The sequence below is a fragment of the Sycon ciliatum genome, chromosome 8 (assembly GCF_964019385.1).
Source record: "Sycon ciliatum chromosome 8, ocSycCili1.1, whole genome shotgun sequence".
Taxonomy (NCBI): domain Eukaryota; kingdom Metazoa; phylum Porifera; class Calcarea; order Leucosolenida; family Sycettidae; genus Sycon; species Sycon ciliatum.
In genome coordinates, this window is record NC_088650.1 from 20,197,058 (window position 1) to 20,212,899 (window position 15,842).

At 46.1% G+C, this 15,842-nt stretch overlaps 1 protein-coding gene across 1 annotated transcript; it reads right to left on the minus strand.

Annotated features, from left to right (window-relative positions):
* Nucleotides 1-426: 426 nt before the first annotated feature.
* On the minus strand, nt 427-14,805 carry LOC135822272 (hemicentin-1-like). The gene is made up of 11 exons (XM_065335000.1): nt 14,286-14,805; nt 12,219-12,306; nt 8,666-8,873; nt 7,719-7,948; nt 6,264-6,807; nt 5,544-5,822; nt 4,926-5,231; nt 3,140-3,463; nt 2,676-2,744; nt 1,787-1,936; nt 427-1,068 (listed from the first exon to the last, which is right to left on the minus strand). Exons 2-11 carry the CDS (start codon nt 12,282-12,284, stop codon nt 977-979), a joined length of 2,268 nt encoding a protein of 755 aa, XP_065191072.1. The 5' UTR covers nt 12,285-12,306; nt 14,286-14,805; the 3' UTR covers nt 427-976.
* Nucleotides 14,806-15,842: the final 1,037 nt, after the last annotated feature.

The window sequence follows — 15,842 nt, forward strand, 5'->3', positions numbered from 1 at the left end:
CGTGGATGCAGACACAACCAACAGTGCAGTGCTGTATTCCACCAGGAGCGTAGCTTGTGTATAGTCAGCGTAGTCCAGACCAGTCACCATAACAACAAATAGCCATCATGGGTAGATCTACTACATAGGAAAAATAGGCAAGTAGGGACTATGAGACAGCCAGTAGTCACCACACCACAGATTGTTTCTGGCATATGGTCACCACCAGGGAGTACAAAAACCTGTTTAGTACTCCCTGGTCACCACACCACAAATGTGCGAGCTACGTCCCCTGACGGCCTCCATGCAGTGGGTGCTTTTTCAAATTCATCACAGCAAACAATACCAAGCAACTCAGACCGTCGACAGGTAGTTTGCCTACTTCAGTTCAGGCGTGGTGCTCCATGCCTTGACCACTGTATTTCAATGAAAGGTGGCGCAGTGCGGTTTCCCGTGAGCGTGAGTGGGCACCCGTTTTTATGATGTATGCAACTGTTCAGGTAAAGAATACATGTAATCAACATTATGAACTCCGGCACTGCTACACAAGTTAGATGTTATATATCTGCTAAATCTAGGCTGACAGCAAGTCCACAATAAAACTATTTGTATTACACGTAGGCTGCTCCAAATTGCGGCTGACATGTTAGAATGAGCAATAATGTCACGCATGTAGTTCTGCCTTGGCCATACAAATGATGCGTATCAATAGAAATCATCAATGATGTAAGTCTGCAATTGTCAGTTAAATGGCGCCGCATGCAAATAGAGTGATACAAAAAGTCAATATTAGTAGTATGGCATGCTCGTTCTAACATTACTTCACCATTGAGGTGCTCAGAATTTGAGTGTCAATATTACAGATTAGTCGGCACATTAGACGTGCTCACCCTGGGCACTTCAGGCAGTGCAGTGTAGCCATGCCGTTAGTGCAACACATTAGATAAATACACCGTGGACACCGCAGTGCAGTTATCATGCTGATCGTCGCCGCACCTTAGCTATTGTCATTAGTGCTGCTAATGTTATCATCATTCCTGTTCAATAGTCCGAGAGTGGTGCGAATCCTCGTAAGACGTCGATGGCACACTGGAAACGACGACACAGCATGAGGGACAATAACCGACATGAGATCGACAACAACCATGGCTTTATGTACCATATAGTCCAACCACCTCACACATTCTACACTGGCGGTGGAGATTCATCTTTTATCCATATGAATGAGCCCTTGAGGTTCACTCATATTATGCCAATCACTGCCAGCAGATGAATAGAATTGTAAAGTGCGAGAGCTTAATTCATTATCCAGCTCATTTAGCATCCGTTACAATTCACACTATGGTTACTTCTATATTGAGGATAAAGATCGTCCTGAAAATCACAGTGCCAAAATTCAGTATTCAGTAATTTCAAAACTGCCGTTAGCAATACTGGCATATTCCCAAATGACATACAAGGCCATAATTAGTAATAAAATGGGGATGAAAACCTTCGAAGTACTGCTTTGCTTTCTATCCTAGTCATCAATCTGAAGTGGGTTTCATAGAAGTGTTTTTGCTGGGCGACGCACGATGCGACGGCCACACAACCTGGAGATCCTCAAATCCAATCCACTGCGCGGCTCACATAAGTGTTGCAACTGTCCCATTGCAGAAGATGAGCTTCGCTCAACTTCTGCAATGGGACATGCGACACGATATACGATTTGGACGATGGGGAATAATAATCGTTATGTAGGTGCACCACGTCTTCACAATTATCAAGACACAATCACACTAGTAACTCATAGCACACTTAGGCTTACCCTCATTGCTCCCAGCTGTGCGCAGCCTCTCTGCATCTGCGTTGTGCAGCTGGCGCTGCAGGCTCAGCACTGTGCTCTGTAGCTTCTTGACGTCTGCTTTGGCCTCAGTCGCTGCTTGTTTGGCTTCATCCCGCTCATTCTGAAGGATATCTTTTAGCAGAGAAAACAACAAGAAAGTCAGTTACATTCTACTGTTGGTTAGCATACTCAGGCTGGTAATAGCGGAGACACTCCTGCAGCTACACACCTGTGCATTGCCTGAACATGAGAAAGAAAATCATTCTTTGTTCATCAATCCAACGCATGCACCTGAACACGTCATGCCACTCATGTGGCATGCAAAGTAGTATGTGAGTGCTAGTGAGTTGGTGGAGGTAGGACTGGCAATGCTTCTACATGTTGCACTGTTGGATTAGGATTAAACTTGCATTGCTAGTAACTGCTTCTTTCACCAGGTTTGGGCTTGTCAAATGCATGTACCTCTTGTTACAAACACATAATTATGGCATGATATGTTCAGTGCTGACACAGCTGTTTATTGCTAATTTCAACTCTACTTTGAATTTTTCACTAGGCTCACTGATGGTAAATGGCCGAAGTCACTTGAACTGTTTCTAGCGTCATGATGGATGCGCAGAGAGAGTACTTAGAACAGAGGGCAGCAAGTTTGTAAGTCAGAATGGACCATATCACCTGCTTTGTACATCTAGTGTGAGACTCTGCGGACATTGGTTAGAAAATATTACACTGCAACGATGCTTATGAATTCACATGCATCACAAAGCCGCATTTGCCATGTTTTCTTGCAGCGTGGACTTTAGCACAGCCCTGTATTTGTATGTGCACATATACAAACAGCATGCAGCGGTCACACTCAGATAGTACATACCCAGAACTTCTTCCTCTTCCTCATCCACCTCTTCTTCATTGGCACCTGTTTGGAAGTTCAGGTCGGAAGCTGTGACCAAGAAGGAAATACAGAAACACAACATTATGAAGACTTGGCCTTGGAATTCCTTTATCTGCTCCGATTGATCAATTCTACAAAGTAAGGTTAGGACTAAGCTGTTGTAACTGAGAGTTCCATGGTTAGACAACCAGTCATCAGACTACAATGAAGGAGATTCGAAACAGTGCAGGCATACAGACTTGCAGAGGAGAAAAGGAGGGATCAATCCAGTGCCAAATTAAAGAATTTGGCTACCCCCCCCCCCCTCTCCCCCCCCCCCCCCCCCCACACACACATATCCCACCAATCTCAAACTTTGAGATTGGTATAAAATCGTCTGTCCTATGTACCCAGCACACAGAGCTATATACACTAGCCATGAAACCGGTAACTACGTCATTTACCTTTTACACGTACAGCACTGGGCCGTGTGCTGTGTGGAGTGCTGCACATGTACCAACCAAGGTGCTGCTGCTGCGGGTCACAAATACGCAGTGAGCCGTTGCTGAGCACAGCAAAGTGTCTGTGTACGGTGCTGCGTGTGAAACGGTGACCTGTCTGAGTGTTGGCCCACTGCACCTGTTCAGGTTGTGGGTTGTCAGCACGCGCAATGCATTGCAGCATCAGGCAATGTATTACAGCGTGCTGAGCTGTCCAGATTGATGGAGTTCTGGCCACTGGTTGTTTGTTTTCGGCCTGCTCACCTGCACATGGTCTGCTTGTGTTCTCTATGAGCACACATGAGAAGGGTGGTAAAACAATGGAATACTCTAATTTCAGAAATTTTTAGGAGCTCGATATTTTCAGTATGAGGGCAAAAGGCCACGTTAGGTGAACAGAAATTTTAGGTACAGAGGAGCAATTCCCTATTGGACTATGTATGTTAGTGTTTGTTCGGTGTATTGAAATTTTAGGTATGAAACAGATGCACCGAAAGTACCGAAATAGAAGTACACCAAAAACTTGTGAAATTACAGTGAGCAATGGGCACTCACAGATCACAAACCAGTAGACTGTGACTAACATACTTGTGATTCCGGCAACGACATGCAGTCGTGAGCTGATGAAGAAAAATATTCATTGTGATAGGAGTGTGTACATTATGGCTTTGCAAACTTCTTTTCATGTTCATTTTAAATTTACTCCTTCTCGTCAACTAGATCCTGTAAAACTGGATAAACAGGAATCTACCAGAATTGTGTCTTTAGGGGAATGTACAGAGAAAGATCGCGGTATCATCCCAGTACACGACAGAGTGCAATTTCACGTATACATTCCAGAGTGTCGACAACACAATGTCCCGCAATGTCATCTAGAACCGTTTTTTAAATATAATATTATGTGAGATAGAACCCAGGTAATACTAGATCCAGCCAGCACTAGACCAAACCATGGCCCCATACAGCATTGAGCCCTGTTCACGGGTGGAGAGAAGGAAGAACAAAGGCACTGCATATGTGATCCTTTGAAGCTCCCCGCGCTGTAGTGTGTGCATGAAGTATGCGGGCACAGTGAAAGGTGCTGCCTCCCACCAGCCTGTGTAGTTTCACAGGAAAAGGAGTTTCTAAGTCTGAAGGAGATGTTGAACGGTCTCTGCATGCAGGGCAACCAGGCCATAGCATACTTTCTAGTGGTTAGAGCATCGCTGGTCTTTAGCGAATATCCCTGGTTTTGACTCCTGGGGATGACAGACAATTTTTCAGAGTGTATCCCTTTCTTTCCCTCGAACACATGAATGGCACTGAATTCTGAGTTTCACATGCAAGTGATCACCAGACATAACCTGTCTTGCCAGCCACTGGCTATGCAACTCTGTTGTTGTTTGCGGTGTTGTACGAGCGGAGCACAAAGACGATCAGATTTCATTGAGTACTATACAAAGCAGCAAGTCTTGATTGACATGTGCCCCATAACAGTGTGACTGCACTTGGTTTACATGCAGCCCTACAAGATTAGGTTCGTGCTAAACGAAAACTGTTCGCTACAAAGGGTCAATTTTGTATGCGTTCAAACAGTGATATGGACAATGGTTCGCTATATCACAAAATTCGCTATATGCGAGTTTGTTATAACTGGAGTCGACTGTAGTTTCCATTTCCCACTCTCTCTAAAAGTATAGGCTGTACTACGTCTAGTACACGGAGGTGTATCAAGTGCACTCTCGAGTACCACAACCCACTTCACACGTACCTCTGGCAATGACATCATACTCGGCAACAAGAGCCAGGCCTGTTGGCTTGGCAACAAAGCATGAGTAGAGGCCGGCGTGGTGCGGTGCAAACTGTGAGATTTCCAGTACACTAATGTCACCTGACTGTATGATACTGGCATTGGCGACCAGGGATCCGGGTACGAGAGCATGTGCATTCCTGAACCAGGTCACTGGGTACTCTGACTCTCCTTGGTCGTAACCGTTCAATCCAGAACACTTGAGCTTCAGGTGCTGGCAATGGTCTGCTGAAATGGATGAGCTGGAGCCTGCCAGCGGGGCAGTGGCTACAGTGAAAGTACACAGAGGCAAAGAAAACATGCGCAAAATCTACATCCAATGTTCATACTTGAAGAGTATCTGTATCGTTCTGTTCTGGTAACACGTGTGTATGCAGGCAAGTAGGTAAAAAATGAATGTTGGAGAAAAGATAAGAAGGTGATCATATCTGTAGGGAGCAATTCTTTAGCCTATTGGGGCTATTTCATGATAATTTGGCACAGGTCAGAGAACTAGCACTCATTCCCATGCAACAACCGCAGGTTCCAACAGCTAACTTCCCGGAGACTAAAGTCGTAGACACTACTTCTAATGATTACCTTTAGGAGTCAGTGCAGTGGGAGAGTATCTCTTGAACGGCTGTCCACCCGTATGCCCTCCATTGTCACTGATATTCTGCAGCCCCCGATAGCGGATGAAGAAGCTCTCGCCGGGCACGGTGGTCGGTCCAATAACTGTATCCTTTGCTCCGGCTGCACCTTCGGACATACCACCGTCTGTGGGAGACGATGAGGAGAACCGATTGCCATCCATACCCACCAGCTCAACATACTGAACGATGTGCGAATCTGGCGTTGACACCACTATGTAATTTGATCCTGAAACAACAACAACACAGAACCAACAAAGTGGATCACATTGAAAACACTGCCGCTAATGATGCCGACGTTAGCAATAACTGCTCAAATTGCTGTAAGCAAAAAACCTTGTCTATATGCTTCATATCAGGATCGGTATGTGCCGGCAGAGTACGTAGGAACAGGAGTGTCTGATTTCAAATATCTGAAGTGCAGGTTGCAATGTTCCAATTTGCAATGTTCACTTCCACCCTTGCATTGGAGAATAATTGTAGTAAAAACCCTGCGTAGAAAACATGCAAAATCACACTTCGAAATACGAATACTCATACTGTCTGACAGTATCCCGCAGGGACAACCATCTAGGAAAGTAGCTACAAACAAAGGCATCTTATTGACTGCAATAATACAGGATCGACTCAGATACAGTTGGAAAATGACAGTGTAATGATCCTTACACACCTTGTTCTGGCGAGACAAGCGAGACCTCCTCACCAAACTCGTTGATCTCAGTGATTTTGGCAAAGGAAGAGGTCATCTCTTCCACTCCGTGAGCAGTGACGCTGACGCGGCACGTTGACAAACTTGTCACATGCAGCTGCCACGTTCCAAATGATAGCAGAGACTGTGTGTCCAGGACAGCAAGCACCGAGCTAGAATAGGTCTTCCAATCAACAAACATAGACTGCTGTCGTGGCTTGATGGGGTCCAGGAAACCGGGCTGATATAGCTCCACAGTAGGGCTCTCGTTATCACAACTGACGACTACCTGCACAGATGTCATTGCCGGCTCGACGACAAAGTCTGAACTCCAGAATGGCGGCGTAGTTTGCTCCCAGAGGAGCAGCACCTGTGGTTCATTGTTGATGGAGAGTTGTGAGAACTTGAGTATGTCGCCGACATTATCCTTGCCGATGCGGAACAGCTGACCACCGGATATGGCAGTGATGGTGTCGTAGTAGGAAGAGTCAGATGATTCGCATGATCCAGAGAGGACAAAAACAACCTGAAACACACATTCAGTGGAGATGAGACAGAGACCGATATGGGCTATGCAAAATACTCCGCTTGAAAGCAGTTTGTCACTCACAGACTATCTGCGGTATAATACGAGTCCACGCCCAACTACAGGTGAGATCTTTCACACTTTGAATTATGGTACAATTCAAGTATACAGCTTTCTAGACTTCTTCTGCCCCCCCCCCCCCCACCCCCTCCCCTGCATTGAATTCACTCAACACTATGATTCCATACAGATGTCTGATAATTAAACTTGGCCGTAATTTCAACTTACAACCTTTAGACTGAAGTCGCTACTATGAGGCTAATAATTTTTGCCTTAGCTCATGAAGGTAATGAGTAGGATAGACCTGGTAAAGAGAAGAGGAGGTAGGGAGTTTGTCAAGTTACAACGGTAGTGTGCACCCTTTGACCAACAACTTCAAGCAAGGTAGCAAAATAAATGCATAATGGAGCTGACATTGTTCCCGCATGCTTCGCATGTATACCATCCACATTTCTTTCTTTCTTTCGCATCTGGCTTGCAAGTGTTGAGTTTTGGAGAGGAAAAAGAAGAATGTGAGACCTGCGGCCTCTAAATTCCTAATACTTTGAAATTCTCTGTGAAGTCCAAATTTGTAATTTCTATTCAAATACTTTGAAGTAACCTAATCCATTGTAAAAGTAAGATAAAGTTCGCAAATAGTGTATGACATGTTAAGTGTAAGAAGTCATTGTCTCATGTACCTGCTGAAGTCATTGTCTCATGTACCTGCCAACGATCAAGTACATGTACTAAAACATTGTGATAATGAACCAGGCTCAGATGTGGTTTGTTTTGGGAATGGGTGTGCCCACTAACTATTTCCCTCTTCAAATGTAAGATGACACCACAATAACTGTTGCAAGACTCTGTACCTTGATCTGCTTGCTCTGGATGACCTCCAGGACACGTCCTAGTAGCTCCAAGTCTTTGGCAACGGCATCCGTGAATACATAGACGGTTGACTTTGGACAGGAACTCTCCAGCCCCATCAGCAGACCACTCAGAACCTTCTCCGGGCAATCGACTCCTCCAGTGGGGCGCAGACTACAGGCGGCATCAGCAAGCTGATTCAGGTGGTTGAAAAACTGCGGTGGGCCGATCACTGTTCCAACAGTCAACACAAGACAATGGTTGCATGTTCAGTATGCTGATATCCTGCTCATTGGAATGAGGCCATACAGCAAACTGTAGATTCTCACAATCAAGTTTCTTCAGAACTTTCAAACTCCACGACAGGCTGTCAACACATGAGATCGTGTCATGAGCAGAGCATGGGGTGGCGGTCTATTCTAGCGCACATAAATAATCCCGCAACATGCTACTAAAACCTCTGTATCCTGGTGTGCCATGGATTGGACGAAGCTAGTCATTGATCCTGGGTTTATAATAGTGATCTGCAATCAGTTCGAGATAGAAATCACTTCTATTGAGGTCAAAATGGCCATACATTATCATGATGACGGAAAGATATTAAATTTTGATACATCAAGATACATCAAGATATCCTTTTCCGCCGATTATCAGGAGATGGATCATGGTGTGGTGTTGTGCTATGGCAAATGCTATAATCAGCATTGAGTATCTATGCATCTGATCACCTCTGTATTAATTATGGCATCAGCCAAAGGTAATTCTGCACACCATTGCGGCATGCAAAATAGCATTGAGTGGCAATTCAAGACATAGTTTTCAGTCGGCATGGTGATTATGAGCTCCCAACAAAATTAGTTACTGGTATTCCAGTCACTGATTTTTAAAGGAATGATTGTATTAATCACCAAGAATATTGCCTTCGACTGAAAAACAATTCCACTCTTACCTGGATCTCCGAATGGCACCAGTAGGCAACGATGAATGGAGTCATGTAGCTGATGCTGCTCCGCGATAATTGCCATTTCGCGTGTGCGCTCGCACACCTGGCCAATGTCGTTGCGCATGCTCCCTGTGTTGTCAATGACGTACGCCACAGACCGATCTCCATTGCAGTTGTTCTGGCAGTGGGGACAATCCTGCACACCTGGTGAAACCTAGAAAACCCAACATGAATGGCAGTGATCAATATTCGTGTAACGTGCAAAACTGCAGACTCGATATCGGTTACTGTAATATACAAATTTTCGGCAGCTATTTAATTTCGGCTATATTCGGCACCGACCCAAAACGCCTACATTAAAACGCCGATGAAATTTTTCACAGCATCTGTCGCACTATACCATGCCCACTACCCCACGCCGAAAATAAATCGCCGCCGAAATGTCAAAAATCGTGAAGTGCCGAAATTCACGATTCACTTGAGACTCGGCTGCAGGCCGAGTCAGGCTCAAGTGAATCCGTAGGAGCACCACCACCCTCTATCAATCAAGGCACAGATGCAGCTCCTAAATCGGTGGGGATGAGTAGATCAGACCCACCACAAAGTGGTCAAAGACCTGCAGAAAGATTGGCAATAATTCCAGGTGATGGGCCATTGACAAGCACAAATACTGAGTATACAAAGGCTGTAAATTTATACAGAAGTAATCCCACTCCACTGGACATTATCCAAGAATGATACACTGTGCATGGTTTTTTTTAGCTACATACAAATATCAATTGCCACCGGTATTGGCTCACTTCAGAGGGAGCATACCAGTGGTGATGGGTTCTTGGCGTACTCAAATTATTCCTACAAAAGCAATTTTTATGTTTATCACTTATCCTTTGTCCGAAGTGTGTCCTTTGTTTTGTATTCACCCTGCCTCTGGCTCCACTGTGAAGCAGTATAATTATGCATTGTACTTAGTTTGCATCGAAGCTGTCAATGCAAATTCTCTGAAGGAGTCTCTCTAATCGGCCCGAGGGCTATTCACAGAAGGCATGTTGTGAATGTAATCTAGATGACTGACTCACTGATATGTCCTACCCTAGACAGTGCAGTTAGCTTTTCACACAATGTTGCAGTCAGTCATGGACTAGATCTACACCATGCTAGTGTCATCATTGCCCCAGCCCCTCTGGCAATGCACTGTATGCACGCCGCCAGGCGGAGATGACAGATAACCACCACTTAACGCTTGATTGCAAACTTGTACGGTACGGGGTATGTACTTGGGTAATTTGGAGCCCGTCTATTCATCTGCCTGTTGTAGTTCTTCCCTATTAATATTAGCAAGTTTCCAAGTTGATAACAGCAATCACCCACAGGGGTTCAACAGATAAATTGGTATCCATAGTGCCTACTATCCTTGACATCTGGCAATGGATTGATGCAGTTGATGGCAGTTCCAGACTGAACTTTACAAAGCTCAGGTGTGACACTGTATCTCTCAAGCTTGCCAATTCCTTTCACTACCTATGCATGACTTCTTGGTTACTCCATGCAGAAACAACCACCAGAACATCCAGCCATGCAGGGAACGCGCACCGACCAACTAAAGAATATCTAGTCCTGATGATCCACTTCGGAAGGCGTTACCCCCTGCATGATTAGTGTACCGTGTGCCTGTGGACTGGAATTCCTTTGCAATCAAGAGAAAAGTGCCTGTTTGATGATGACTGACCCGTTAGTCCTACACATATTCCATGTGAATATACAGTACACAAGAGTCACTAGCTTAAAAGCAGGGATGGTACAGAACAGCCAGTCACACCATGCATATCGACTATACTTCCCCTGCAGTGCCATCACCCAAGACATAACAAGTACTAGAGGAGAGGCGACATTTGGACAAGCTATTGGTTTCTTGATCAAGGTGTTTGAATGCCGAGAATTAAGAACTTCCATGGTTACCACTGAACCCAGATATGCAGTGTGTTGTGTGATTGACAACACTGATTCAAACTACCCAACATGGCAATGTAATGGCTAGCCCATAATCATTCCTCAAGCCTCCCACAATCAGGTGGTAAAACTGAAATTATAAGTGCGTCGTCGAATGAACAGACTCTCGTACTACGGAAACCCAAACTCAACACCAACGATTCAGTATGAGAACTGACACCAGCACGCCATTAATATGCTCATGTACCAACAAAATGTACATGGCTTGCAGGGAAAAGACAAACACTAACTCCCATTTCAATGTCATACAGAATCACAGTGACATTTCCCAATTTTGGAAAGGGGTTCTGATCTGTTGAATATTCCCTAGACCTTCTCTTCCCTTCAGCACGCATGCAAACAGTCAGAAAACGGCCACATTAGGACGGGGACATATCCGACACTGATTCCACACAATACCCCGTGTACCCTGTAAGTACAATGAAGGTACGCTTTTGAACGGCCACAGAGTGTTAGCAAGCATGTAACTTTGTAGTCGGCTAGAACATTTGTGCTCAGGTTGCCTGGAAGCAAAATCACTTTTTGGGATTTTCCTAAACCTTTGTTGCAGCAATTTGCAGTGCCTAACCGCCTTTTGTACGTGCAGATTGTACTGAGCAGAGACTTCTGTGTGTGTTATTGTTGTGAAAGTTCACCACAAAGACCACGAATACACATGAGTGAGCATAGATTAGTGAAGTGCGGATCTCACTCAACTTGAGATCAAACATACTGCTGATGCTCAACTTTCCCCTTGGTGGTGACAGCATCCATCATCAGTACTATTTCACACTGCACACCTCCTGCACTGCTGAATGAGTCAGTGAGACATGCATGTGAAGGCAGGTATGTATAGACTATGATCGGTATAGGGGGCATGTACACCCCCCCCCCCCCCAACAACATCTATTGATCTTCGTTCAGCATGTGTGTAGTTGGGCATGTGGCCTAGGGATCCTAGTTCAATGCCTGCAGTGCAGCCGGAATCGAGTGCTAGCGTGCAAAGTCCACTTGATTGTCTGTATAGCTGTATACATAAACAGTGAAATTTCAATTACAAACCGCGTACAATATTCAGTAACTACTAACCGGTTCAATAATATTTTGGCCGTACCCCCCCCCCCCGCCCATTCTTTCTAAAAAGTAGACCAGCTATGCCACTGGAATGTACTATTTGGTTTCCTTGCCAATGCCGGGAGAGAGAGAGAGAGAGAGAGAGAGAGAGAGAGAGAGAGAGAGAGAGAGAGAGAGAGAGAGAGAGAGAGAGAGAGAGAGAGAGAGAGAGAGAAAGAAAGAGAGAGAGAGAGAGAGAGAGAGAGAGAAAGAGAGAGAGAGAAAGAGAGAGAGAGAGAGAGAGAGAGAGAGAGAGAGAGAGAGAGAGAGAGAGAGAGGGAGAGAGAGAGAAAGAGAGAGAGATAGAGAGAGAGAGAGAGAGAGAGAGAGAGAGAGAGAGAGAGAGAGAGAGAGAGAGAGAGTTGTGTGTGGGAGGGGGGGGGGAGGAAGCTAGAGAGACACCCGACTAGGCCATGCAGTACTACACCACACCTCTATTACACACACAAGTTCTGCTTACCTGACATACCACAGAGGTAGCACCCAGTACTGTTAACAGGAAGAGAACACCTAGAGCATACGCCATTCTCACTGCAACTGGATCCGTTCTGAACAGGACAAAATCAAGCAACCAAAAATCACCATCGCTTTATCAAGAAGATGAGAACCATGGGTGCAGTCCACAGTCTCCACACCTGCTGGCCCACCCGCACACACGAGCTCACATGCAGCAGGGACTCAGACATAGTAATCGTCTGCACTCAACTGCAATGCACTGAGCCAAGACCCTCCCATGCGCTTTTCAGCCGGCATAAGTTACACTTGACTCAGTCACATTGTCACTGATTGAGGCTCCTTATCAGCTTCAGCCATTGTGTGCAAAGTATGAACAAAACAGTCACTGAAAGTGTTAGGCTTCAATACCCACTTCAGAGCAAAGTAATTCCTCTCATTAGCAACAACAGTCATGATGAGCAGGACTGTCAAACTTCAAAGCCACTGGACAAAACAGATCTCCGATCTTCCTGCTGAGGATACCACATGGCCCAAAGCTGACTTGCTCCTCTTGGGCCAGCTCTCTTTGCAAGATAGGGCATTTGTGGCATTTTACTGGTAGTATGCCAGGTCACTAGCACTACTGTACAATGGAGATCACTGTCATTCCTGAAACTAACCAGTCTCCTTTGGTTAAGTTACACAGCAATTCCGACAGCACAGCAGCACAGTCTCATCCAGGAACTAGGATTGTTACCATGTATTCGTCGGTGAAAATTTCACCTGTACTCACAGAATTACCTCACTCTATTACACGCATCCCTGACTAACTATCTTACAAAGGTGATCTTTCTCAAAATGAGGACAGGATGCGACACAACAATGCTTAAATTGCCTGATTTGAAGTGTTACCGTCTAACCTGCACAGGAGATTGTGCATGTGTATCTGCGGAAATGTGGGATAGAGAGCCAATAGGAATAGCGCTGAGGATATGCTGTTTCTGGGGCAGCTTGCACAGTGCAAATCAGTGTGCCAATGCTCTGCTGTTCAGACATGGCAATCTTGCAATCCAGCTGATCATTTCATGCAGCATATTCGACACTGCCACGCAGTGTGAACCAGTTGTACCGGAGCACATAACGGCAGACATGCTGGCCATCACCCATGAGCGATTCATAACTGTTGCCCCGCACAGAGCCTGTGATTCAGCCGCGTGATGGAACGTGCTCAGGGTGGTCGAAGAGATACTGAAGAAACTGGCTGTGCTGGCTGGCTTGGGATCTTGTTCTCTCCATCCAGTCCCACTAGGGGAAGAAGTGCTTCACCCAGCCGTCATGATAGGCATGCATTGACTAGGTAAAGTGCCAGCAATCACGCAGGTGGACTACATATCTCTTGCAGCCACATGTCAAGCCATCCACGAGCAGATTGAAGCAGCGAAACCCCTGACCATGCTTGCACTAGGGGCAATCTTGTCTGCCCTGAGCTCCCACATTGTAGTGGTCTGGTGCAGAACAAGTGTGATGGAAAGCGCATGCGAGGCAAGGGATCCCTCAATGGTATGTCCTGTTACCCGTTTCCTACTCCTTCTGTGCTTGACACTGCCAACTTGGAAGCTCCGTCGAGTGCACATGCTGTACGGATCAGCTGCAGTGACTAAACACCATTGGTTGAAAAGGGCCGCTCTACACCCAGTTACGATCTGCGTGGCACAGACCTCTCACTCTAACACTAGTACCTCTTCGGCAAAGGACCGCTCAAACAACGGCGAACTCAGAATAAAATGACCCCTCCATCCCCCCACAACAGCTGTAAATGCACATTCGAATATTCAGAAGGAGTGAGGAGATTCACCGGGAGTTGAAACAATTTCACCATGTCTCAAACCATTTTCAGTGATGGTGTCCGACTTCGTTGAAGCTTTACGGTGTTTATATACCGACATTCACCTGGACTTTACAGACTGGTCGAAGACATTCTGATTCCCTTTTAGCTGTGGAAAAACCACGCCAATAGCATACTTCCAGCGAACAAATAAGGAACAAGTTCTGTAATGCTTGGAATTGTAATTATTTGGAGAAAAACCCTTACCGTATTGCGGTCTCCCCCTCTCCCTGGCTAGGCTGTGCTCGTTCAGTCCTTGATTGGAGAACCGGTAAGCTATTTGCCACCGGAGGTCGCCTGACTCTCGGCTGGGTCGCTTCCGCGGACAACTCGTCAACCGCGTGACCGGCAAGTGTACCACTGACCCTGTGGAGTGGAGTGAGCAAGCGCTGACCTCTTCAACGACACTAAAATCAGCATCCGGTATGCTCGTGCTGTAGTTGGCACCCGAAACTGCTGAACTAAGGTGGCAAGGTTAGTGTTCCCTTTCGCCGTGCTACGCCTGGAAAAGGAACGACTGAAAACCTTGTCTCAACCCACACACGCAGATCTACACTGCAAAGACTGTATTATCTTTCCGTATGTACCGGCTTGTCAGTGTGAACGCGTGACCTCTATCAAGTCAAGGTCAATCCTCTAGACCACTGTAGTACTGTAGTACTGTATACGTAGTAAAGAGTAGAGACTGAGTAAAGTGAGTAGAAAGAGTGCAAAACGCTTTGGACGCGGGAAAGCTGCTTCCAATCCCATCACACAAGTTAGTAGTAACATGATCGAGTTGTTCAATCCGTCACTATCCGATACGTGCCAAGTGTTTCATGCAAGCCTTGAGCTGTCGAAGCCACAGACCAAAGGCAAACTCGGTATATCCGCTGAAGCTACATGTACATGTAGGTAAGGAGGGAGAGTGCGATGCTTGCATGCCTTCCGCGGATATGTACAACACGTTGCTTGGCGGTCAGAAAGGTCTAATTATTCAGCAGACCTGCAGCTGGACCGACCGATCCTGGGACTTTGGCTTTGAGTTTGAGTCGAGCTGCGCAATACTCACGGCTCGAGGGCTGTGAAATCATCGCGGCTTGAAGTAAAGTGTCCCGCATGCTAAATGATGCTGGCTTGGACGCATTCCCTGTCACAGCATGGTCCCACTTTCTAGACAGTTAGCTCGGAATGGAGAGAGCGATATGTCAAGATGCTTATCTTCACATCGGCCTTTTGGAGCCGGTTTTACTTTTCCGCTATTGGCTCAGTTGGAAAGTGGGGTGCTTTGCACTCTCAACTCGCCCTAGGACGCCATTCCGCTGAGTATCTCTAATTGCATTTAGCGTCCACCGTTGATTAATCGTTCGTGCCGGACGAATCATAATAATTATTCTGAGTAGCTATCGCCAGCTGCTTCGTTGGACGTACTACAATCAGTAGTAGAGGAAAAGCTGCATGCAGGAAAAGCTAGCACGGTCCCTGCATGGTATAGATCTGCAGTCCATATCACATAATCATTGCAAAGCTCTCGCACTCTCTCTCTCACTCTCTCTCTCTCTCTCTCTCTCTCACTCACTCTCTCTCTCACTCACTCTCTCACTCTCTCTCTCTCTCGCTCTCTCTCTCCGCCATTCCTCTCGCCCTCTCCCATGGTGCTTGCTGTGTACGCCGATCGCGAGACCCTTGGTCGGGGGAGTCCACTGCATCTCACCAGCGCAGCTCATGTAGCGCCTACACACCCATTGTTGTCTTTTTTGTTTTGTCTTTGTTTTGTCTCCCCTT